The sequence below is a fragment of the Pristiophorus japonicus genome, chromosome 7 (genome assembly GCF_044704955.1).
Source record: "Pristiophorus japonicus isolate sPriJap1 chromosome 7, sPriJap1.hap1, whole genome shotgun sequence".
NCBI classification, from domain to species: Eukaryota; Metazoa; Chordata; class Chondrichthyes; family Pristiophoridae; genus Pristiophorus; species Pristiophorus japonicus.
Window position 1 is genome coordinate 221,039,322 of NC_091983.1, and position 26,802 is coordinate 221,066,123.

General features: G+C 46.7%; 1 protein-coding gene across 4 annotated transcripts in view; it reads left to right on the forward strand.

Annotated features, from left to right (window-relative positions):
• LOC139267472 (cullin-9) overlaps positions 1–26,802 on the forward strand; it is a 293,931-nt gene that overhangs the window by 218,785 nt on the left and 48,344 nt on the right. For all 4 annotated transcript variants that reach the window (XR_011593911.1, XM_070885833.1, XM_070885834.1 and 1 more), the window contains exons 31-32: positions 3,597–3,737; positions 20,989–21,153. Coding sequence is in view for 3 of the 4 variants with exons in the window: in XM_070885833.1 (XP_070741934.1) it covers positions 3,597–3,737; positions 20,989–21,153 (306 nt within the window). In the remaining variant the exon portion in view is untranslated. The remainder of the gene's footprint in view (positions 1–3,596; positions 3,738–20,988; positions 21,154–26,802) is intronic.

Sequence of the window (26,802 nt, forward strand, 5' to 3'; positions counted from 1 at the left end):
CACCCCAGTTCTGTGTTCCTCCCTCCCCACATCCCAGTTCTGTGCCTCCTCCCTCCCCACACCCCAGTTCTGTGTTCCTCCCTCCCCACATCCCAGTTCTGTGCCTCCTCCCTCCCCGCACCCCAGTTCTGTGCCTCCTCCCTCCCCACACCCCAGTTCTGTGTTCCTCCCTCCCCACACCCCAGTTCTGTGTTCCTCCCTCCCCGCACCCCAGTTCTGTGCCTCCTCCCTCCCCACACCCCAGTTCTGTGTTCCTCCCTCCCCACACCCCAGTTCTGTGCCTCCTCCCTCCCCACACCCCAGTTCTGTGCCTCCTCCCTCCCCACACCCCAGTTCTGTGTTCCTCCCTCCCCACACCCCAGTTCTGTGCCTCCTCCCTCCCCGCACCCCAGTTCTGTGCCTCCTCCCTCCCCACACCCCAGTTCTGTGTTCCTCCCTCCCCGCACCCCAGTTCTGTGTTCCTCCCTCCCCGCACCCCAGTTCTGTGTTCCTCCCTCCCCGCACCCCAGTTCTGTGCCTCCTCCCTCCCCGCACCCCAGTTCTGTGCCTCCTCCCTCCCCGCACCCCAGTTCTGTGTTCCTCCCTCCCCGCACCCCAGTTCTGCGTTCCTCCCTCCCCACACCCCAGTTCTGCGTTCCTCCCTCCCCACACCCCAGTTCTGCGTTCCTCCCTCCCCACACCCCAGTTCTGTGCCTCCTCCCTCCCCACACCCCAGTTCTGTGCCTCCTCCCTCCCCACACCCCAGTTCTGTGTTCCTCCCTCCCCACACCCCAGTTCTGTGTTCCTCCCTCCCCGCACCCCAGTTCTGTGTTCCTCCCTCCCCACACCCCAGTTCTGTGTTCCTCCCTCCCCACACCCCAGTTCTGTGCCTCCTCCCTCCCCACACCCCAGTTCTGTGCCTCCTCCCTCCCCACACCCCAGTTCTGTGCCTCCTCCCTCCCCACACCCCAGTTCTGTGCCTCCTCCCTCCCCGCACCCCAGTTCTGTGCCTCCTCCCTCCTCACACCCCAGTTCTGTGCCTCCTCCCTCCCTGCACCCCAGTTCTGTGCCTCCTCCCTCCCCACACCCCAGTTCTGTGTTCCTCCCTCCCCACACCCCAGTTCTGTGTTCCTCCCTCCCTGCACCCCAGTTCTGTGCCTCCTCCCTCCCCACACCCCAGTTCTGTGTTCCTCCCTCCCTGCACCCCAGTTCTGTGCCTCCTCCCTCCCCACACCCCAGTTCTGTGTTCCTCCCTCCCCACACCCCAGTTCTGTGCCTCCTCCCTCCCCACACCTCAGTTCTGTGTTCCTCCCTCCCTGCACCCCAGTTCTGTGCCTCCTCCCTCCCCACACCCCAGTTCTGTGTTCCTCCCTCCCCACACCCCAGTTCTGTGCCTCCTCCCTCCCCACACCTCAGTTCTGTGTTCCTCCCTCCCTGCACCCCAGTTCTGTGCCTCCTCCCTCCCCACACCCCAGTTCTGTGTTCCTCCCTCCCTGCACCCCAGTTCTGTGCCTCCTCCCTCCCCACACCCCAGTTCTGTGTTCCTCCCTCCCTGCACCCCAGTTCTGTGCCTCCTCCCTCCCCACACCCCAGTTCTGTGTTCCTCCCTCCCTGCACCCCAGTTCTGTGCCTCCTCCCTCCCCACACCCCAGTTCTGTGTTCCTCCCTCCCCGCACCCCAGTTCTGTGTTCCTCCCTCCCCGCACCCCAGTTCTCTGTTCCTCCCTCCCCGCACCCCAGTTCTGTGCCTCCTCCCTCCCCGCACCCCAGTTCTGTGTTCCTCCCTCCCCGCACCCCAGTTCTGTGCCTCCTCCCTCCCCGCACCCCAGTTCTGTGTTCCTCCCTCCCCACACCCCAGTTCTGTGTTCCTCCCTCCCCGCACCCCAGTTCTGTGTTCCTCCCTCCCCACACCCCAGTTCTGTGTTCCTCCCTCCCCGCACCCCAGTTCTGTGTTCCTCCCTCCCCACACCCCAGTTCTGTGTTCCTCCCTCCCCACACCCCAGTTCTGTGCCTCCTCCCTCCCCACACCTCAGTTCTGTGCCTCCTCCCTCCCCACACCTCAGTTCTGTGTTCCTCCCTCCCCACACCCCAGTTCTGTGCCTCCTCCCTCCCCACACCCCAGTTCTGTGCCTCCTCCCTCCCCACACCCCAGTTCTGTGTTCCTCCCTCCCCACACCCCAGTTCTGTGTTCCTCCCTCCCCACACCCCAGTTCTGTGCCTCCTCCCTCCCCACACCCCAGTTCTGTGTTCCTCCCTCCCCACACCCCAGTTCTGTGTTCCTCCCTCCCCACACCCCAGTTCTGTGTTCCTCCCTCCCCACACCCCAGTTCTGTGTTCCTCCCTCCCCACACCCCAGTTCTGTGCCTCCTCCCTCCCCACACCTCAGTTCTGTGCCTCCTCCCTCCCCACACCTCAGTTCTGTGTTCCTCCCTCCCCACACCCCAGTTCTGTGCCTCCTCCCTCCCCACACCCCAGTTCTGTGCCTCCTCCCTCCCCACACCCCAGTTCTGTGTTCCTCCCTCCCCACACCCCAGTTCTGTGTTCCTCCCTCCCCACACCCCAGTTCTGTGCCTCCTCCCTCCCCACACCCCAGTTCTGTGTTCCTCCCTCCCCACACCCCAGTTCTGTGTTCCTCCCTCCCCACACCCCAGTTCTGTGTTCCTCCCTCCCCACACCCCAGTTCTGTGTTCCTCCCTCCCCACACCCCAGTTCTGTGCCTCCTCCCTCCCCACACCCCAGTTCTGTGCCTCCTCCCTCCCCACACCCCAGTTCTGTGTTCCTCCCTCCCCACACCCCAGTTCTGTGTTCCTCCCTCCCCACACCCCAGTTCTGTGCCTCCTCCCTCCCCACACCCCAGTTCTGTGCCTCCTCCCTCCCCACACCCCAGTTCTGTGCCTCCTCCCTCCCCACACCCCAGTTCTGTGTTCCTCCCTCCCCACACCCCAGTTCTGTGCCTCCTCCCTCCCCACACCCCAGTTCTGTGTTCCTCCCTCCCCACTTCTTTCCCAACAACATTGACTCACGCTTGGTCACCATTCCACAGCTGCATAATGGTACCACACACACGTGGTCATTCTTCATTTGTGAGTCAAAATGGTGCGTGGCAGTAAGCTATCCGAGGGAAATGGGGGTCACAGTAAAGCCTACCTTGTCCTCACTTGACAGCCATCAAATGCATTTTCCAGTAGGAGTGGCTGGATAGTGATCAAGAGCAGAAACCCTGCTCTCTTTTCCCCCCCCCCCCCCCCCACCTCCCCCACCGCTGGTCTTGGCAACACATTCCAGGTGTGTAAAGTTATGCTTCCTGGTGTCTGTCTTCAGTTTGGTGTTTGAGCTTGAAGCTGCCCTAGTCCTGTGGCGGATCTGAAAGTATTGTTTTAAAATGGCATTCTGTCCTTTTAAATATTTCTTACACCTTTATGAGCCGCCTTGCACCTTCTAAGCTGTCTCTTGGGACATTAAGAACCCTACATTATCCAGTTGTTCTTCGCAGCCCTTCTGTCACCAGGGATTGGTGTTGCTCTCCTCGGCACTGACTGCAGGACCTGGCTGAAGTAGAGCACTCTGATCTGGGTTACTGGTTGTATTTTGATGTGGTCTTGATCTTTGTGTCCCCAGTCCTGCTGGAAAGAGTATTTAATGACGAGAATTGAGCAGAACCTGGTGCAGAATTGTACATGTCCAATCTCCGACTGCCCCGCACAGCCAACCAATGAGTTTATCTCCTCTATTATATCTGACAGTGAAATTGCAGCCAAGGTAAGACATTAGTTCGTTGGTAATTGAAATATCAATGTCATTAAAATTATGTTCCTTCACTTAAATTGCCTCCCAATCCAGGTTTTGTTCTAGGCAAGGTCAAAGATCAAGTTATTTTTTGAAGACAAACTTTTTTTAAGACGTGGGTATTCAACAATGAAGGGTGTGTAAGGGGATCTTGGGTGTCGTGGGGTCAACAGATTCCTGTCTGTCTGGGGTGCGGGGTGCTATATCCTGCAGGCACAAAGTCTCAAAAATTCTAATTTTGTTCTGTATTTTTCTGCATTGATTAACAGGTTTTACATTTTGCATACTGCTATTAGTTTTCTGCAATAAATAGCAGTGTTTTCCTTTGGGTGGTTAACAGTCATTTCAAAGTTAAATTTGGTGGTGCCACTATTTGTCGGGAATCCCTGGGATTACATAAGATATAAAGTACAGAAACAGGCCATTCAGCCCAACTAGTCCATCCCCGTGTTTATGTTCCACTCGAGTCTCCTCCCGTCTTTCCTCATCTAACCCTAATAGCATAACCCTCTATTCCCTTCCCCCTCATATGCTTATCTAGCTTCCCCTTAAATGGGTATTCTGTGGCGAGTGTCTCATCTCCTGACTCCCCAAAGCCTTTCCACCATCTACAAGGCACAAGTCAGGAGTTTGATGGAATGCTCTCCACTTGCCTGAATGAGTGCAGCTCCATCAACAATCATGAAGCTTGACACCATCCAGGACAAAGCAGCCCGCGTGTTTGGCACCCCATCCACCACCTTAAACATTCACCCCCTCAAACCTTCACCCCCTCTACCACCGACGTACCGTGTTTGCAGTATGACCATCTACAAGATGCACTGCAGCAACTCGCAAAGGCTTCTTCGACAACACCTCCCAAACCCGCAACCTCTACCACTTAGAAGGACAAGTGCAGCAGGTGCATGGGAACACCACCACCTCCACGTTCCCCTCCAAGTCTCACACCATCCTGACTTGGAAATATATCGCCGTTCCTTCATCGTCACTGGGTCAAAATCCTGTAACTCTCTTTTCCCCCCCCCCCACCAACACCCCAACAGCACTGTGGGAGTACTCTCACCACATGGACTGTAGCGGTTCAAGAAGGCGGCTCACCACCCTCTTCTCCAGGGCAATTAAGGATGGGCAATAAATGCCGGCCTTGCCAGCGACGTCCTACCACTCCCTGTGGCAGCGAGTTCCACACACTCCCCACTCTTTGGGTAAAGAAGTTTCATCTGAATTCCCTATTGGATTTCTTGGTAACTATTTTATATCTAGTTATGCTCTTCTCCACAAGTGGAAACTTTTTCTCTCTATCCACTCTCACAAAACCTTTCACAATTTAAAAAATCTCTATTAGGTCACCCCTCAGCCATTTTTTAAAGAGAAAAGAGACCCAGCCTGTTCATCCTCTCCTGATAGGTATACCCTCGCATTTCTGGTATCTCCTTTTTCATCTTGGAGGCACTGGAGCGGGTGCAACAATCACCTTCTTATAATATGGCAACCAGAACTGTACGCAGTAGTCTCCAAGTGTGGTCTAACCAAGGTTCGATACAGGTTTTGCATAACTTCTCTACTTTTCAATTCTATCCCTCGAGAAATAAACCCTCGTGCTTGGTTTGCTTTTTATGGCCTTGTTGACCTGTGCTGCTACTTTTGGTGATTTGTGTATTTGTAGTCCGAGATCCCTTTGCTCTTCTACCCCATTTAGATTCGTATTTTCTAAGTAACGTGATCTCCCTATTTTTCTTACCAAAATGTAATACTTCACATTTATCTGTGTTGAAATTCATTTGCCAATTATATGCCCATTCTGAAAGTTTATTAATGTGCTCCTGTAATTTGTGGCAATCCTCCCCAGCATTGAGTATCTCCCCCAATTTGGTGTCATCTGCAAATTTAGAAATTTGTTTAACGATTTAGACTGGGATCATCATGTAAATTGTGAACCATGGTCCCAGCACTGATCCTTGTGGAACACCACAACCCACCTCCTGCCACTGTGAATAGCTACCCTTTTCCCCAACTCTCTGCTTTCTATCTTTAAGCCAGCTCGCTATCCATTCTGCTACTTGTCCCCTGACTCCACATGCTCTGACCACAATCACTTGTCTATTATGGGATACCTTATCAAAGGCCTTTTGAAAATCTAGATCAATTACATCTTCTGCATTACCCTTGTCTACTCTGTTACCTCTTCAAAAAATTCAATGATTGGTCAAGCAAAACTTTCCCTTTTGAAATTCATGCTGACTATTATTATATTTTTAATTTCTAAATGTTCTTCTATTTTCTCCTTCAGTAGAAATTCCAGTATTTTTTTTCTTACCCAATATTAAGCTGACTGGCCTATAGTTCCCTGGACATGTTCTATCTCCCTTCTTAAAAATAAGTATTACGTTAGCAGCTGCCAGTCCTCTGGCACTCCACCTTTTTCTAACGAATTATTAAATATGTATAATAGTGCTTCTGTTATCTCTTCTCGAGATTCTTTTAAAATGTGCGGATGTAACTGTCCAGACCTGGGGTTTTATCATCTTTGAGTTTGATTACTTTATTTAATATATTGCCTCTCTTTATTTTAAATGCAGTTATCTCATTACTAATATCATGATCCGATGGCATGTCTACATGTTCTATCTCCCTGGTAAATACTGAAGCAAAATAATTATTTAATATTTCTGCCGTCTCTCTATCGCTGCCTGTGGTATTATCCTGTCCATCCCTTCGTGGCCCTATTCTCATCCCGACTTTCCTTTTTTTATTTATGTGCCTGCAAAATATTTTACTATTTTGTTTTATTATCCTTGATAATTTAATTTCATAGTTCCTCTTTGCCTTCCTAATCTCTTCGTATTCTCCTTTATCATGCTCTCCCCTGCTGTCCATGTACTTTGTGTATGCCTCTTTCCTTACCTTCAATTTTTCCCATATGTCTTTATTCAGCCAATGGTGCCTCATTAGTGTTTAGCTTGTTCTTGTCTTTTAGCGGAATATATTTTTCCTCGATTCTGTTTAACACTATTTTAAATGTTTCCCATTGCTGTTCTACATCTTTGTTTGCCAATATTGTTCATTTTATTTTCCCAAGTTCAATTCTCAGCCCCTCAAAATCGGCTTTTCTTCAATCTATTACCCTAGTCTTCGTTATTCTTATGTCTTATGTCCTTCTCAATTATTATTTTAAAGTATATTATATTATGGTCATTTGCCTAGATGTTCCCCTACTTTTACTTCTCTTATCTGCACTGGTTCATTCCCCATTACTAGATCCAGTTCATTCCCCATTACTAGATCCAGTAGCGAATCCTCCCTTGTCGGGCTTCTTATATATTGGGTTAGAATGGAGTGCTGTACGCATTGTAGGAACTCCATTCCCTTATCCCCTTTACCCACCTTGTCTGGCCAATTAATTTTGACTTAGTTGAAATCCCCCGTGAGTATTATTCTATGTTTACTCATTTCCCTAAATTGTTTGCATATTTCTTCCTCCATATTCTTTCCACTATTAGGGGTAATCTACAGACCACCGAATAGTGTGATTGATGCTTTATTGTCTTTTTCTGTAATCACATGGATTCCCTTTCTGTGTATTTGATAGCTGCGTCACTTTTATTGTTCTTATTGGCCTTTATTGCAAAGGGGATGGAGTATAAAAGTAGGGAAGTCCTGCTACAACTGTACAGGGTATTGGTGAGACCACACCTGGAGTACTGCATACAGTTTGGGTCTCCTCCTTTAAGGAGGGATATACTTGCATTGGAGGCAGTTCAGAGAAGGTTCATGAGGTTGATTCCTGAGATGAGGAGGTTGTCATATGAAGAAAGATTGAGCAGGTTGGACCTATACTCATTGGAGTTTAGAAGAATGAGAGGTGATCTTATTGAATTGTATAAGATTCTGAGGGGGCTTGACACGGTAGATGCAGAGAGGATGTTTCCCCTCGCGGGGGAATCTAGAACTAGGGGGCATAGTTTCAGAGTAAGGGGTCACCCATTTAATTGGAAATGAGGAGGAATTTCTTTTCTGAGGGTTGTAAATCTGTGGAATTCTCTGCCCCAGAGAGCTGTGGAGGCTGGGTCATTGAATATATTTAAGGTGGAGATAGACAGATTTTTGAACGATAAGGGTTATGGGGAGAGGGCGGGGAAGTGGAGTTGAGGCCAAGATCAGATCAGCCATGATTTTATTGAATGGGAGCAGGCTCGAGGGACTAGATGGCCTACTCCTGCTCCTATTTCTTATGTTCTTATGTATGTTCTTTTTTCTACTGCCATTATGTTATCCCTAATAAATACAGCTACTCCACCTCCCCTTTTTCCTTCTTTCTCTTTTCTAAATATGTTAAACCCTGCAATGTTTAATTCCAAGTGTGAATTTTTCTGTAGTCATATCTCAGTAATCCCTACTATGTCTGGTTCCTCACAACGCATGATTGCCTCCAGCTCTCCTGTTTTATTAAGGATACTGTGTGCATTGCTCTACAGGCAGTTTAACTTATTTTTAATAGAAGAGCCTTATTTTAAACCATCTTTTTGCTCCTGTTCTATTACTCACTGGCCATCTATGCCCTCCCTTACTTAACCTTTCCTATGCTCTCCTTTCCTGTTGTTTATAGTTAGGCTGGTTTTATTTCTTGTAGATCCCTCCCTCCATCTTACTAGTTTAAAGCATTTGTCACCTCCCTATTTACCCTTTCCGCTAGGACAAGGTTTCCATTCATTCCAGTTATAGGATCTGAGTGTGTGATCACGTCCCATTCACTTCAGTTATACACAAACTCTGAGAATTGTGATATGCTAGTGCGTAGCATTTACTGTCCCTGAAGGAATTTTAACAACAGGAGAAGGCCATTGGGTCCAGGATGCCTGTGCTTTTTTTGATGGATCAAACCCACCAGTTACCTTGTCTCTATTTCCCCTCTGTTTAATAAGGTGTCCACTTCTCACTCCAATCTGCGTATGCTATTGCTGGAAAATTAACATGCGAACAATGATGGACAGGTAAAGTCCATCTGGTGCATTGAGCCTGTCCCACACAATTGCAATACCATGTGTATCACAACATATACACTTCACCCCACCCCAAACCATGTGATCTCCTGGGAGAGGCAAAAAAACAGATGAAAAACCCCAGGCCAATTTTGGGGGAGGAAATCTGGGAAATTCCCTTCTGATGCATCTAGACGATCAAAACTAGTCCAGGAGATTACTCTGGTCTTTAATTCCCTGCAGTACCTACCTTCTGTAAGCCGCAGCCAGAAACAAATTCAGCTTTTGCTTGAAGAAATTCAGTGAGTCTGCATCCACCACATGAATGGGCAGCTTGTTCCAGAGGTCTACTGTTCTCTGGGAAAAGAATCTCTGAGGCAGCGAATTCCACAGATTTACAACCCTCAGAGAAGAAATTCCTCCTTATCTCAGTTTTAAATGGGCGGCCCCTTATTCTAAGATCGTGCCCTCTAGTTCTAGTCTCCCCTATCAGTGGAAACATCCTCTCTGCATCCACCTTGTCAAGCCCCCTCATAATCTTATATGTTTCGATAAGATCACGTCTCATTCTTCTGAATTCCAATGAGTCGACGCCCAACCTCCTCAACCTTTCCTCATAAGTCAACCCCCTCATCCCCGGAATCAACCTAGTGCACCTTCTCTGAATTGCCTCCAAAGCAAGTATATATGGAAACCAAAACTGCATGGTTTAGATTTGGAATTAGTTTCGTGGTTCGCTTCTGCACCCTTTCCAGAGCCTCAATATCACCCATCGTGTGAGGAGACCAAAACTGGACACCATGTTCCAAGTGCGGCCTGACTACGGTCTTGTACAAGGACAAGACAGTACGCCTTGTCTTGTACTCAATTGTCCAATGGATACACCCGAACACAATATTTGCTCTAGCTATCGCTGCACTGCATTGCTCAAGGGCAGGAAAATAGACACCAAGGAGTTTGGCACCACTAAATGGTATATACTTCAATGCAAGGAGTATAGGGAATAAAGCTGAGAGCACAGATAGATACTTGGCAGTACGATAATATAGCCATTACTGAGACATAGCTGAAAGAAGGATCGGTATGGCAGCTCAACATTCCTGGTTACAGGGTTTTCAGATGGAATAGAGAGGGGGGGGGTAAAAAAGGAGGGGGGATTGCAGTATTAATTACAGCTGTGAGAGGGATGATATGTTAGAGGGCTCATCAAATGAGGCCAGGTGGGCTCAATTGAAGATGCAATCACACTACTGGGAGTGTACTATAGACCCCCAAACAATCAGAGGGAGCTAGAAGAACAAATATGTGGGCAAATTGCTGCGAAGTGCAAAAACTATAGAGCTGTAATAGTGAGGGATTTCAACTACCCTAATATTAACTGGGAAAAAGTAGTGTGAATGGTACATAGGGTGCGGAATTCCTAAAATGTATTCAGGAGAACTTCTTTAGCCAGTATGTAACACGCCCAACAAGGGAGGGGGTGGTTTGGTTCTGGACTTGTTTTTGGGGAATGAAGAGGGGCAGGTGGAAGGGGTATCAGTGGGAAAGCATTTTGGTGGTAGTAATCATAATTCATTAAGGTTTAGGGTAGTTATGGAAAAGGACAAACGAGGACCTGGAATCAAAGTTCTCAATTGGGGTAAAGCCAATTTTGCTGAGCTGAGATGGGATTTGGCCGAAGTGGACTGGAAACGGCTGCTTGATGGTAAATCAGTGTCAGAGCAGTGGGAGGCATTCAAGGAGGAGGTCCTGAGGATACAGAGCAAGTATGTTCACTTTATTTTAAAAAAGGGCAGGGCTAACAAATCTAGAGCCCCTGGATGTACATGTGGGACATACAGGGTAAGATAAAGAAAAAAATGGAACCTTGTGACAGATACCGAGAATTCAATACTGCAGAGGAGTATAAGAAGCAGGGTGCAATTAAAAAAGATATCAGGAAAGCAAAGAGAGAGCACGAAAGAATAATACGTTAAGAGCATGAGGATAACTAGAGAAAGAATGGGGCCTGTTAGACCATGAGGGGAATCTGTGTGTGGAGGCAAAAGACATGGGTATGATTCTTAATGGACACTTTGCATCTATTTTTACAAAAGAGAGGGGCGATGCAGACTCTGCAATGAGGGAGGAGGAGGGTGAAATATTAGACAAGATAAACATAGTGAAAGAGGAAGTATTAAGAAGCTTAGCAGCTTTGAAAGTGGATAAATCCCCAGGCCCGGATGAAATATATCCCAGGCTGTTAAGAGAAGCAAAAGAGGAAAGAGGCTCTGACTATCATTTTCCAATCCTTTCGGGCTACAGGTGTGGAGCCAGTGGATTGGAAGATTGTTAACATTATAACTTTGGTTAAAAATGGAGAAAGGGATAGACCGAGTAATTTCAGGCCAGTCAACCTAACCTCGGTGGTGAGAAAATTATTGGAAAAAATCCTGAGCGACAAGATAAATCTTCATTTGGAAAGACATGGATTAATCAAGGACAGGCAGCATGGATTTGTTAAGGGAAAGTCGTGTCTAACGAACTTGATTGAATTTTTTGAGGAGGTAACCAGGAGGGTCGATGAGGGCAGTGTGTATGATATAGTGTATATGGATTTTAGCAAAGCTTTTGATAAGGTCCGACATGGCAGACTGGCCATGAAAGTAAAAGCTCATGGGATCCAGGGCAAAGTGGCAAGTTGGATCCAAAATTGGCTCAGAGGCAAAAAGCAAAGGGTAATGGTTAATTGGTGTTTGTGTGACTGGAAGGCTGTATCCAGTGGGGTTCGGCAGGGCTCAGTGCTGGGTCCCTTGCATTTTGTGGTATACATCAATGACTTGGACTTGAATATAGGGGGTATGATTAAGAAGTTTGCAGATGATACTAAAATCGGCTGTGTGGTTGATAATGAAGAAGAAAGCTGCGGACTGCAGGATGATATCAATGAACTGGGCAGGACAGTGGCAAATGGAGTTCAATCCGGAGAAGTGTGAGGTAATGCATTTGTGGAGGTCTAACAAGGCAAGGGAATACACATTAAATGGTACGACACTGAAAAATGTAGTGGAACAAAGGGCCCTTGGAGTGCAGGTCCACAGATCCCTGAAGGTAGCAGACCAGGTAGATAAGGTGATTAAGAAGGCATATGGAATACTTGCCTTCGTTAGTCGAGGCATAGAATACAAGAGCAAGGAGGTTAGGCTTGAACTGTATAAAACATTGGTTAGGCCACAGCTGGAGTACTGTGTGCAGTTCTGGTCACCACATTATAGGAAAGATGTGATTGCACTGGAAAGGCTGCAGAGAAGATTTACAACAATGTTGCCTGGAGTGGAGAATTTTGGGTAATGAGGAAAGATTGAAGATGTTGGGTCTGTTTTCATTGGAATAGAGGACGTTGAGGGGAGACCTGATTAAGGTGTATAAAATTATGAGGATAGGAAGGACCTGTTTCCCTTAGCAGCGGGGTCAACAACCAGGGGACATAGATTTAAAGTAATTGGGGGAGGTTTGGAGGAGATTTGAGGTGAAATTTCTTCACCCAGAGGGTGGGAGGGGTCTGGAGCTCTGCCTGAAAGAGTGGTAGAGGCAGAAACCCTCACCACATTTAAAAAATACTTGGATGTGCACTTAAAATGCCGTAACCTACAGGGCTACGGACCAAGAGCTGGAAAGTGGGATTAGACTGGATAGCTCTTTGTTGGCCGGCACAGATATGATGGGCCGAGAAGGCCTCCTTCTGGCTGTAAATTTCTTTAAAGATGTATGCACTAGAATGCCCAAATCTCTTTCTATCTCCTTTCCCTGGAGGGTGTATGAATGTTGAGCATTTGCCCTGCCCACATGCATAACACTGCACTTATCTAAGTTATACATCATTTCCAAGTCTTGAGCCCAGTCACCCAACACATTAAGATCTGCCTGAAGCAGACGAGCATCTTCTACAGTTCTAACACTCGCACAGATCTTGGTATCATCTGCAAAATGTGCCCCCAACCCCTGAATCCAGATCATTAATAAAAATAGTAAAAAGCAACAGTCCCAACACTGATCCCTGTGGGACACCACTGGTGACTAGTCTCCAAACAGCTCCAAAACCATCTAACTCCTGCGTCCTGCCAGCCTGTACTGAATCCAACTCAATATATTCCACTAATACCAGAAGCTCCGATCTTATCGAGAAGCCTCTTACGCGGTAACTTGTCAAAAGCTTTTTGGAAATCTTAAGTAGACAATGTCTACTGGGCTTCCCTCATCCATCAACTTTGTAACTGCTTCAAAAATACAATTAGATTTGTGAGACATGAACTCTTTTTTTTTTATGAAGCCATGTTGGGTGTCCCTAATATGTCCCTCCCATCCAAGTATTCATATATTAACTGGACCAGCCATATAAATCTGTAGGTGCAAGAGCAGGTCAGAGGCTGGGTATTCTGTGGCAAGTGTCTCACCTCCTGACTCCCCAAAGCCTTTCCAGCACCTGCAAGGCACAAGTCAGGAGAGTGCAGCTCCAACAACACTTAAAAAGCTCAACACCATCCAGGACAAAGCAGCCCGCTTGATTGGCCCACCCATCCATCACCTTAAACATTCACTCCCTCCAACACAGGCACACCCTGGCTACAGTGTGTACCATCTACAAGATGCACTGCAGCAACTCGCCAAGGCTTCTTCGATAGCACCTCCCACACCCGCGACCTCTAACACCTAGAAGGACAAGGGCAGCAGGCGCATGGGAACACCACCACCTCCACGTTCCCCTCCAAGTCACACAACATCCTGACTTGGAAGTATATCGTTGTTCCTTCATCATCGCTGGGTCAAAATTCTGGAGCTCCTCCCGACCAGCACTGTGGGAGTACCTTCACCACACAGACTGCCGCTGCTCTGAAGTCGGCTCACCACCCCCTTCTCAAGGGCAATTAGGGCTGGCCAATAAATGCTGGCCTCGCCAGTGACACACATGTTCTGAGAATGAATAAATTCAAAAGAAATACCGTCCACCTTAGTTGTCTCCCCTGATGAATTTGCAGATGACACAAAACTTGGTAGTAGAGTGAACAGTGAGGAGGAGAATGATAGAAACATAGAAAATAGGTGCAGGAGTAGGCCATTCGGCCCTTCGAGTCTGCACCACCATTCAATAAGATCATGGCTGATCATTCCCTCAGTACCCCTTTCCCGCTTTCTCTCCATACCCCTTGATCCCTTTAGCCGTAAGGGCCATATCTAACTCCCTCTTGAATATATCCATTGAACTGGCCTCAACAACTCTCTGCGCAGGGAATTCCACAGGTTAACAACTCTCTGAGTGAAGAAGTTTCTCCTCATCTCGGTCCTAAATGGCTTACCCCTTATCCTAAGACTGTGTCCCCTGGTTCTGGAATTCCCCAACATCGGGAACATTCTACCCGCATCTAACCTGTCCCGTCCCATCAGAATCTTGTATGTTTCTATGAGATCCCCTCTCATCCTTCTAAACTCCAATGTATAAAGGCCCAGTTGATCCAGTCTCTCCTCATATGTCAGTCCTGTCATCCTGGGAATCAGTCTGGTGAACCTTCGCTGTACTCCCTCAATAGCAAGAACGTCCTTCCTCAGATTAGGAAACCAAAACTGAACACAATATTCCATGTGAGGCCTCACCAATGCCCTGTACAACTGCAGTAAGACCTCCCTGCCCCTGTACTCAAATCCCCTCGCTATGAAGGCCAACATGCCATTTGCTTTCTTAACCGCCTGCTGTACCTGCATGCCAACCTTCAATGACTGATGTACCATGACACCCAGGTCTCTTTGCACCTCCCCTTTTCCTAATCTGTCACCATTCAGATAATAGTCTGTCTCTCTGTTTTTACCACCAAAGTGGATAACCTCACATTTATCCACATTATACTTCGTCTGCCATGCATTTGCCCACTCACCTAACCTATCCAAGTCGCTCTGCAGCCTCATAGCATCCTCCTCGCAGCTCACACTGCCACCCAACTTAGTGTCATCCGCAAATTTGGAGATACTACATTTAATCCCCTCGTCTAAATCATTAATGTACAGTGTAAACAGCTGGGGCCCCAGCACAGAACCTTGCGGTACCCCACTAGTCACTGCCTGCCATTCTGAAAAGTATCCATTTACTCCTACTCTTTGCTTCCTGTTTGACAACCAGTTCTCAATCCATGTCAGCATACTACCCCCAATCCCATGTGCTTTAACTTTGCACATTAATCTCTTGTGTGGGACCTTGTCGAAAGCCTTCTGAAAGTCCAAATATACCACAACAACTGGTTCTCCCTTGTCCACTCTACTGGAAACATCCTCAAAAAATTCCAGAAGATTTGTCAAGCATGATTTCTCCTTCACAAATCCATGCTGACTTGGACCTATCATATCACCTCTTTCCAAATGCACTGCTATGACATCCTTAATAATTGATTCCATCATTTTACCCACTACCGATGTCAGACTGACCGGTCTATAATTTCCTGTTATCTCTCTCCCTCCTTTTTTAAAAAGTGGGGTTACATTGGCTACCCTCCACTCCATAGGAACTGATCCCGAGTCAATGGAATGTTGGAAAATGACTGTCAATGCATCCACTATTTCCAAGGCCACCTCCTTAAGTACTCTGGGATGCAGTCCATCAGGCCCTGGGGATTTATCGGCCTTCAATCCCATCAATTTCCCCAACACAATTTCCCGACTAATAAGGATTTCCCTCAGTTCCTCCTCCTTACTAGACCCTCCGACCCCTTTTATATCCGGAAGGTTGTTTGTGTCCTCCTTAGTACTTGTTCAATTGGTCCGCCATTTCTTTGTTCCCCGTTATGACTTCCCCTGATTCTGACCGCAGGGGACCTACGTTTGTCTTTACTAACCTTTTTCTCTTTACATATCTATATAAACTTTTGCAATCCATCTTAATGTTCCCTGCAAGCTTCTTCTCGTACTCCATTTTCCTTGCCCTAATCAAACCCTTTGTCCTCCTCTGCTGAGTTCTAAATTTCTCCCAGTCCCCGGGTTCGCTGCTATTTCTGGCCAATTTGTGTGCCACTTCCTTGGCTTTAATACTGTCCCTGATTTCCCTTGATAGCCATGGTTGAGCCATCTTCCCTTTTTTATTTTTACGCCAGACAGGAATGTAGTTCAGCCATGCGGTCTCTAAATGTCTGCCATTGCCCATCCACAGTCAACCCCTTCAGTATCCTTCCGCCAATCTATCCTAGCCAATTCACGCCTCATACCTTCAAAGTTACCCTTCTTTAAGTTCTGGACCATGGTCTCTGAATTAACTGTTTCATTCTCCATCCGAATGCAGAATTCCACCATATTATGGTCACTCTTCCCCAAGGGGCCTCGCACAACGAGATTGCTAATTAATCCTCTCTCATTACACAACACCCAGTCTAAAATGGCCTCCCCCTTAGTTGGTTCCTCGACATATTGGTCGAAAAAACCATCCCTTATGCACTCCAGGAAATCCTCCTCCACCGTATTGCTTCCAGTTTGGTTAGCCCAATCTATGTGCATATTAAAGTCACCCATTGTAACTGCTGCACCTTTATTGCACGCTCTCCTAATTTCATGTTTGATGCCCTCCCCAACATCACTACTACTGTTTGGAGGTCTGTACACAACTCCCACTAACATTTTTTGCCCTTTGGTGTTCTGCAGCTCTACCCATATAGATTCCACATCATCCAAGCTAATGTCCTTCCGAACTATTGCCTTAATTTCCTCCTTAACCAGCAATGCTACCCCACCTCCTTTTCCTTTTATTCTATCTTTCCTGAATGTTGAATACCCCTAAATGTTGTGTTCCCAGCCCTGATCATCCTGGAGCCACGTCTCCGTAATCCCAATCACATCATATTTGTTAACATCTATTTGCACAGTTAATTCATCCACCTTATCGCGGATACTCCTTGCATTAAGACACAAACAAAGCCTTCAGGCTTGTTTTTTTAACACCCTTCGTCCTTTTAGAATTTTGCTGTACAATGGCACTTTTTGTTCTTTGCCTTGGGTTTCTCTGCCCTCCACTTTTCCTCATCTCCTTTCTGTCTTTTGCTTTTGCCTCCTTTTTGTTTCCCTCTGTCTCCCTACATTGGTTCCCATCCCCCTGCCATATTAGTTTAACTCCTCCCCAACAGCACTAGCAAGCACTCCCCCTAGGACATTGGTTCCGGTCCTGCCCAGGTGCAGACCGTCCGGTTTGTACTGGTCCCACCTCTCCCAGAACCGGTTCCAATGCCCCAGGAATTTGAATCCCTCCCTGCTGCACCACTGCTCAAGCCACGTATTCATCTGCGCTATCCTGCGATTCCTACTCTGACTATCACGTGGCACTGGTAGCAATCCCGAGATTACTACTTTTGAGGTCCTACTTTTTAATTTAGCTCCTAGCTCCTTAAATTCGTTTCGTAGGACCTCATCGCTTTTTTTTACCTATGTCGTTGGTACCAATGTGCACCACGACAACTGGCTGATCTCCCTCCCTTTTTAGAATGTCCTGCTCCCGCTCCGAGACATCCTTGACCCTTGCACCAGGGAGGCAACATACCATCCTGGAGTCTCGGTTGCGGCCGCAGAAACGCCTATCTATTCCCCTTACAATTGAATCCCCTATCACTATCGCTCTCCCACTCTTTTTCCTGCCCTCCTGTGCAACAGAGCCAGCCACGGTGCCATGAACTTGGCTGCTGCTGCCCTCCCCTGATGAGTCATCCCCCTCAACAGTACCCAAAGAAGTGTATCTGTTTTGCAGGGGGATGACCACAGGGGACCCCTGCACTACCTTCCTTGCACTGCTCTTCCTGCTGGTCTTCCATTCCCTATCTGGCTGTGGACCCTTTCCCTGCGGTACGACCAACTCGCTACACGTGATACTCACGTCATTCTCAGCATCGTGGATGCTCCAGAGTGAATCCACCCTCAGCTCCAACTCCGCAACGCGGACTGTCAGGAGCTGGAGGTGGATACACTTCCCGCACACGTCGTCGTCAGGGACACTGGAGTCATCCCTGAGTTCCCACATGGTACAGGAGGAGCATAACACGTGACCGAGCTCTCCTGCCATGACTTCACCCTTAGATACACTTAAATTGGCAACAACAATGTTAAAGTTTAGTCACTGTTCTAGAAGAGAAAAAAGAAAAACTACTCACCAATCACCAGCCAATCACTTACCCTCTTGGCTGTGACGTCACCTTTTAATTTCTTTCTACTTCTTTTTTGCCTTCACTCAATTCCTTCATCCAAATCATTGATGTATATTGTAAAGAGCTGGGGTCCCAGCACTGAGCCCTGCGGCACTCCACTAGTCACTGCCTGCCATTCTGAACAGTTTATCCCGACTCTCTGCTTCCTGTCTGCCAACCAGTTCACTATCCACGTCAGTGTATTACCCCCAATACCATGTGCTTTGATTTTGCACACCAATCTCTTGTGTGGAACTGTGTCAAAAGCCTTTTGAAAGTCCAAATACAACACATCCACTGGTTCTCCCTTGTCCACTCTACTAGTTACATCCTCAAAAAATTCCAGAAGATTTGTCGAGCATGATTTCCCTTTCATAAATCCATGCTGACTTGGACTGATCCTGTCACTGCTTTCCAAATGCGCTGCTATTTCATCCTTAATAATTGATTCCAACATTTTCCCCACTACTGATGTCAGGCTAACCGGTCTATAATTCCCTGCTTTCTCTCCCTCCCTTTTTAATGGAGTGGTCCATCGGAACTGATCCCGAGTCGATAGACTGTTCGAAAATGATCACCAATGCATCCACTATTTCTAGGGTCACTTCCTTAAATATTCTGGGATGCAGACTATCAGGCCCCAGGGATTTATCGGCCTTCAATCCCCACAATTTCCCGCCTAATAAGGCCATCCTTCAGTTCCTCCTTCTCACTAGACCCTCGGTCCCCTAATATTTCCGGAAGGTTATTTGTGTCTTCCTTCGTGAAGACAGAACCCAAGTATTTGTTCAATTGGTCTGCCATTTCTTTGTTCCCCATTATAAATACACCTGAATCTGACTGCAAGGGACCTACGTTTGTCTTCACTAATCTTTTTCTCTTCACATATCTCTCGAAGCTTTTGCAGTCAGTTTTTATGTTCCCAGCAAGCTTCCTCTCGTACTCTATTTTCCCCCTCTTAATTAAACCCTTTGTACTCCTCTGCTGAATTCTAAATTTCTCCCAGTCCTCAGGTTTGTTGCTTTTTCTGACCAATTTATATTCCTCTTCCTTGGATTTAACACTATCCTTAATGTCCCTTGTTAGCCACGGTTGAGCCACCTTCCCTGTTTTATTTTTACTCCAAACAGGGATGTACAATTGCTAAAGTTCATCCATGTGATCTTTAAATGTTTGCCATTGCTTATCCACCGTCAACCCTTTAAGTATCATTTGCTAGTCTATTCTAGCCAATTCATGCCTCAAACCATCGAAGTTACCTTTCCTTAAGTTCAGGACCCTAGTTTCTGAATTAACTGTGTCATTCTTCATAATAAAGAATTCTACCATATTATGGTCACTTTCCCCAAGGGGCCTCGCACAACAAGATTGCTAATTAGTCCTTTCTCATTACACATCACCCAGTCTAGGATGGCCAGCCCTCTAGTTGGTTCCTCGACATATTGGTCCAGAAAACCATTCCTAATACACTCCAGGAAATCTTCCTCCACCGCATTGCTACCAGTTTGGTTAGCCCAATCAATATGTAGATTAAAGTCACCCATGATAACTGCTGTACCTTTATTGCATGCATCCCTAATTTTTTGTTTGATGCTGTCCCCAACCTTACTACTACTGTTTGGTGGTCTGTACACAACTCCCACTAGCGTTTTCTGCCCCTTGGTTTTCCGCAGCTCCACCCGATTCTACATCATCCAAGCTAATGTCCTTTCTTATTCTTGCATTAATTTCCTCTTTAACCAGCAACGCCACCCTGCCTCCTTTTCCTTTCTGACTATCCTTCCTAAATGTTGAATACCCCTGGATGTTGAGTTCCCAGCCTTGGTCACCCTGGAGCCATGTCTCCGTGATGCCAATTACATCATAGTTGTCAGGAGGACATAGACAGGCTGGTGCAAAGGGTGGACACGTGGCAGATGAAATTTAAAGCAGAAAAGTATGAAGTGATACATTTTGGTAGAAAGAATGAGGAGAGGGTATATAAACAAAATGGTGCAATCCTAAAGGGGGTGCACGAACAGAAAGACCTGGGTGTATATGTGCACAAATCGCTGAACGTGGCAGGCAGGTTGAGAAAGCAGTTAAAAAGGCTTATGGGATCCTCGGCTTCATAAGTAGGGGTATAGAGTATAAAAGTGTGGAAATTATGATGAACCTGTATAAACCACTGGTTCGGCCCCAACTGAAGTATTGTGTCCAATTCTGGGCATCGCACTTTGGGAAGGATGTGAAGGCTTTGGAGAGGGTGCAGAAAAGATTTCGGAGAATGATTCCCGGAATGAGGGACTTCAGTTACGTGGATAGACTGGAGAAGCTGGGGTTGTTCTCCTTGGAGCAGAGAAGATTGAGAGGAGATTTGATCAAGAGGTGTTCAAAGTCAAGTTTTTTACGTAGCGTGGTTAAGATCTGGAATGCACTGCCTGAAAGGGTGATGTCGGCAGACTTAATCTTATCTTTCCAAAGGGAATTGGATAAGTATCTGAAGGCAAAACAATTGCAGTGCTACGGGGATAGTGGAGGGGAGTGGGTCTAGCTGAGAGTCAGCACGGGCTCGACAGGCCAAATGGGCGCCTTCGGTGCTGTAACCATTCTATGATTCTATGACTTGTAGCTTTCCATGAAGTGCTGTCTTTTAAAGCCTCACTTGCCAATCTTGAAGTTGTCTCCAGTGGTGTTTGATAAATAGAAATGATAAAATATTGTTTGTTTATTGGCAAACTAGGTGCGAATTTCTTGAGCCTTGGCTGCACATGTTGGTACGGCCACGTCAGGTAAGAAAGGTTACAGCAGTCTCAAACATCCTGACGGGTGATGTTTGGTTTCTGATGGTGCAGACTACCACCGTTTTTAGCAAGGAGAGACCCTAGTTTGAAAATATAGACCACTGCACCGAAATCTGTGGATATCAGAAAGATCAAACAACATCTAAAAAATGGAGAAGGTGCATGTTCAGTAGAAGTTCAGAGGGGAATTAAATGGCAGGTGATTTTTTTAAAAATATATAACGGTCTGGTGCTGCTGACCCTGAGGTAGTGACCTGATGCTGCTTTTTCTCCCCTTCTACAGTATTCTAAAACACTGCTGCGAGGGTATGTGGAATGCTGTTCAAACCTGACTTGGTGCACCAATCCCCAGGGCTGTGACCAGATTCTGTGCAAGGAGGGGATTGGCAGTGTTGGCACCTGTTCCAAGTGTTGCTGGTCTTCCTGTTTCTCCTGTAATTTCCCAGAGGTAAATATGTTTTATTAATTCTCTCTACCTCTCTGAATTCTAGTACTGAGAGAGTGCTGCACTGTCGGAGGTGCTGTCTTTCGGATGAGAAGTTAAATCGAAGCCACACCTGCCCCCTCATGTGGACGTAAAAGATCCAACAGCACTATTTTGAAGATGAGCTGGGGAGCTGTAATGAATGTAATGACTCAAAAGACTTGTTACTGTAAACTGCCTCAGGTGTAAACCTGATCCAACTTTATTAGTGGCCAAAGTAACCCGCGTGACATGGTACCCATGCTTATATATCAGTGACCGCGCACGCGTGCGTACAGCCCGATGACCTCCGACAGTGGCGCCCCCTGGTGTCTGGTGGCCCCAAGCATAAATACATAATAACATACCCTTTCAAGATCTTATCAGTCTTTTTACAAATTAAGATGGTCTGGGACTTTCTGCTCACGAATTGATTGTCTCAGTTCAACTTCAGTTCTCGGCGAGTGTTCTGAGTCAGTTGTGACTGAAGGCTGAGTAACCGATCTAATGACCACATCAGGGACTAGAGGTCCAGTTTCAATAATGACAGCCAAGTCCTCTGATGAATGAACATTGGTTGGTTGGCCACTGACTGCATCTTCCTCAAACGTGAAGCACACTTCATCCGTGTGTTGCAGTTTTATCTGATCAACATGTTTCCTGCATGTTTGCTCATTCTTGAGCATGACAATAAACACTCTGTTACCCTCCTTGGCTATAACAGTGCCGGCGATCCACTGTGGACCATGACCATAGTTCAGTACATAAATCGGATCGTTGACAGAGATACAGAGATGTCATGTGACACAGCAGCACGATCATGATACCCTTGCTGACTATGACGTCTGTTTTCAACACAGTCATTCAAATCGGGATAAACAAGAGAGAGCTTGATTTTGAGATTTCTCTTCTTCAGTAGTTCAGCAGTAAGCGTATGAGGTCTGGTTCTGTAACTGAGAAATATACAGAGCAAGCAAGTCTGCAGTGAACCCTGAGTTAAACGTTTCATACTCTGCTTGATCGTTTGAATAGCACGCTCTGCTTGACCATTAGGAGCAGGTTTGAATGGGGCTGACCTCACATATTTAATACCATTGAGTTTCATGAACTCTTGAAACACCAAACTTGTGAAACACGATCCATTGTCGCTCACAACGATGTCCGGCAAACCATGAGTAGCAAACATGACACGAAGGCTCTCAATAGTAGCTGTAGACTTACCGGATGACATAATAATACACTCTATCCACTTTGAATATACATCCACCACAACAAGAAACATCTTTCTTAGGAAAGGGCCCGCAAAGTCGATGTGGATCCTGGACCATGGTTTGGATGGCCATGACCAAAGACTCAGCGGAGGTTCTGCTGGTACTTTACTGAGCTGCATGCAAATGTTACACTTATACACACATGATTCCAGATCAGAGTCAATTCCAGGCCACCACACACGAGCCCTAGCAAATGGCTTTCATCATGACAATACCAGGATGAGTACTATGTCGTTCACGTACAAATTTTTCTCTACCTTTCTTAGGCATAACAACACGATTACCCCACAGTAAACAATCTGACTGAATGGACAGTTCACCTTTGCGACAGTTGTAAAGTTTGGTCTCCTCACACAGCTCCATAGGTATTGCACACCAATCACCACTGAGGACACAACATTTCACAACTGATAAAATAGGATCATGGCTGGTCCAGATCCTAACTTGTTGAGCAGTAAGAGGAGTTCCTTCACTCTCAAAAGCATCCATTACGAACAGTAGATCTACAGGTTGAGGCATCTCCACCTCCGGTGTGGGCAACGGCAGAGGACTCAGTGCATCGGCACAATTCTCAGTGCCAGGTCTATGACGAATAACATAATCATAGGCAGACAATGCCAACACCTACCTCCGGATACGGGACGATGCATTGGTATTAATATCTTTGTTTTCCGAAAACAATGAAATCTGTGGCTTGTGATCCGTTTTGAGTTCAAAACAAAGACCAAACAGGTACTGATGCATCTTTTTGACCCCATACACACAGGCCAACGCTGCTTTTTTGACCATGCTGGTAAGCTCTTTCCGTCTTTGACAAACTTCTCGAAGCATACGCAACAGGTTGTAGCTTACCCGACTCATTTGCTTGTTGGAGTACACAGCCAACCCCATATGATGAAGCATCACAGGCCAATACAAGATGCTTACACGGATCATAGTGAACAAGCAACTTGTTTGAGTAGAGCAGATTATTAGCTTTCTCAAAGGCTCTATCTTGAGACACACCCCAGACCCAGTTGTCGCCTTTTCGGAGTAGCACATGCAGTGGCTCTAACAACGTGCTCAATCTGGGTAAGAAATTGAGTAGCCCAAGGAATGAACACAGCTCTGTCACATTCTGAGGCCTGGGTGCATTTTTGATGGCCTTGGTTTTTGAATCAGTGGGCCTGATGCCATCAGCAGCAATCTTTCTCCCCATGAAGGCACACTTCGAACGTTTCAGCCTGAGTCCCACTTTGTCCAGACGTTGTAGGACTTCTTCAAGATTATTCAGATGTTCAGTAGTGTCGTGACCTGTGACCAGAATATTATCTTGAAACACGACCGTTCTAGGAACGGACTTCAGTAGACTCTTCATATTCCTCTGAAATATAGCTGCAGCCGAACGAATTCCAAAATGACACCTGTTGTAGACAAACAGTCCTTTATGGGTGTTGATGCAGGTGAGTTTCTTCGAAGTGTCGACAGACCTGTGTCAAAAAGGCCGATGTTAGATCCAATTTCGTGAACGACTTTCCACCAGCTAACATGCTGCACTCCCTCTATAGCAAGAATGTCCTTCCTCAGGTTAGGAGACCAAAACTGTACACAATACTCCAGGTGTGGCCTCACCAAGGCCCTGTACAACTGTAGCAACACCTCCCTGCCCCTGTACTCAAATCCCCTCGCTATGAAGGCCAACATGCCATTTGCTTTCTTAACCGCCTGCTGTACCTGCATGCCAACCTTCAATGACTGATGTACCATGACACCCAGGTCTCGTTGCACCTCCCCTTTTCAGATAATAGTTTGTCTCTCTGTTTTTACCACCAAAGTGGATAATCTCACATTTATCCACATTATACTTCATCTGCCATGCATTTGCCCACTCACCTAACCTATCCAAGTCGCTCTGCAGCCTCATAGCATCCTCCTCGCAGCTCACACTGCCACCTAACTTAGTGTCATCCGCAAATTTGGAGATACTACATTTAATCTCCTCGTCGAAATCATTAATGTACAGTGTAAACAGCTGGGGTCCCAGCAAAGAACCTTGCGGTACCCCACTAGTCACCGCCTGCCATTCTGAAAAGTACCCATTTACTCCTACTCTTTGCTTCCCGTCTGACAACCAGTTCTCAATCCACGTCAGCACACTACCCCCAATCCCATGTGCTTTAACTTTGCACATTAATCTCTTGTGTGGGACCTTGTCGAAAGCCTTCTGAAAGTCCAAATATACCACATCAACTGGTTCTCCCTTGTCCACTCTACTGGAAACATCCTCAAAAAATTCCAGAAGATTTGTCAAGCATGATTTCCCTTTCACAAATCCATGCTGACTTGGACCTATCATGTCACCTCTTTCCAAATGCGCTGCTATGACATCCTTAATAATTGATTCCATCATCTTACCCACTACCGATGTCAGGCTAACCGGTCTATAATTCCCTGTTTTCTCGCTCCCTCCTTTTTTAAAAAGTGGGGTTACATTGGCGACCCTCCACTCGATAGGAACTGATCCAGAGTCAATGGAATGTTGGAAAATGACTGTCAATGCATCCGCTATTTCCAAGGCCACCTCCTTAAGTACTCTGGGATGCAGTCCATCAGGCCCTGGGGATTTATTGGCCTTCAATCCCATCAATTTCCCCAACACAATTTCCCGACTAATAAGGATTTCCCTGAGTTCCTCCTCCTTACTAGACCCTCTGACCCCTCTTATATCCGGAAGCCTGTTCGTGTCCTCCTTAGTGAATACCGAACCAAAGTACTTGTTCAATTGGTCCGCCATTTCTTTGTTCCCAGTTATGACTTCCCCTGATTCTGACTGCAGGATATCTACGTTTGTCTTTACTAACCTTTTTCTCTTTACATATCTATAGAAACTTTTGCAATCCGTCTTAATGTTCCCTGCAAGCTTCTTCTCGTACTCCATTTTCCCTGCCCTAATCAAACCCTTTGTCCTCCCCTGCTGAGTTCTAAATTTCTCCCAGTCCCCGGGTTCGCTGCTATTTCTGGCCAATTTATATGCCACTTCCTTGGCTTTAATACTATCCCTGATTTCCCTTGATAGCCACGGTTGAGCCACCTTCCCTTTTTTATTTTTACGCCAGACAGGAATGTACAATTGTTGTAGTTCATCCATGCGGTCTCTAAATGTCTGCCATTGCCCATCCACAGTCAACCCCTTAAGTATCATTCGCCAATCAATCCTAGCCAATTCACACCTCATACCTTCAAAGTTACCCTTCTTTAAGTTCTGGACCATGGTCTCTGAATTAACTGTTTCATTCTCCATCCTAATGCAGAATTCCACCATATTATGGTCACTCTTCCCCAAGGGGCCTCGCACAACGAGATTGCTAATTAATCCTCTCTCATTACACAACACCCTGTCTAAGATGGCCTCCCCCTAGCTGGTTCCTCGACATATTGGTCTAGAAAACCATCCCTTATGCACTCCAGGAAATCTTCCTCCACCGTATTGCTTCCAGTTTGGTTAGCCCAATCTATGTGCATATTAAAGTCACCCATTATAACTGCTGCACCTTTATTGCATGCACCCCTAATTTCCTGTTTGATGCCCTCCCCAACATCACTACCACTGTTTGGAGGTCTGTACACAACTCCCACTAACATTTCTTGCCCTTTGGTGTTCTGCAGCTCTACCCATATAGATTCCACATCATCCAAGCTAATGTCCTTCCTAACTATTGCATTAATCTCCTCTTTAACCAGCAATGCTACCCCACCTCCTTTTCCTTTTATTCTATCCTTCCTGAATGTTGAATATCCCTGGATGTTGAGTTCCCAGCCCTGATCATCCTGGAGCCACGACTCTGTAATCCCAATCACATCACATTTGTTAACATCTATTTGCACAGTTAATTCATCCACCTTATTACGGATACTCCTTGCATTAAGACACAAAGCCTTTAGGCTTGTTTTTTTAACACCCTTTGTCCTTTTAGAATTTTGCTGTACAGTGGCCCTTTTTGTTCTTTGCCTTGGGTTTCTCTGCCCTCCACTTTTCCTCATCTCCTTTCTGTCTTTTGCTTTTGTCTCCTTTTTGTTTCCCTCTGTCTCCCTGCATTGGTTCCCATCCCCCTGCCATATTAGTTTAACTCCCCCCCCCCCCCCTCCCCAACAGCACTCGCAAACACTCCCCCTAGGACATTGGTTCCGGTCCTGCCCAGGTGCAGACCGTCCGGTTTGTACTGGTCCCACCTCCCCCAGAACCGGTTCCAATGCCCCAGGAATTTGAATCCCTCCCTGCTGCACCACTGCTCAAGCCACGTATTCATCTGCGCTATCCTGCGATTCCTACTCTGACTAGCACGTCTTCCAACATGTTCTCAAACTTACACGACGCAGCAAGACG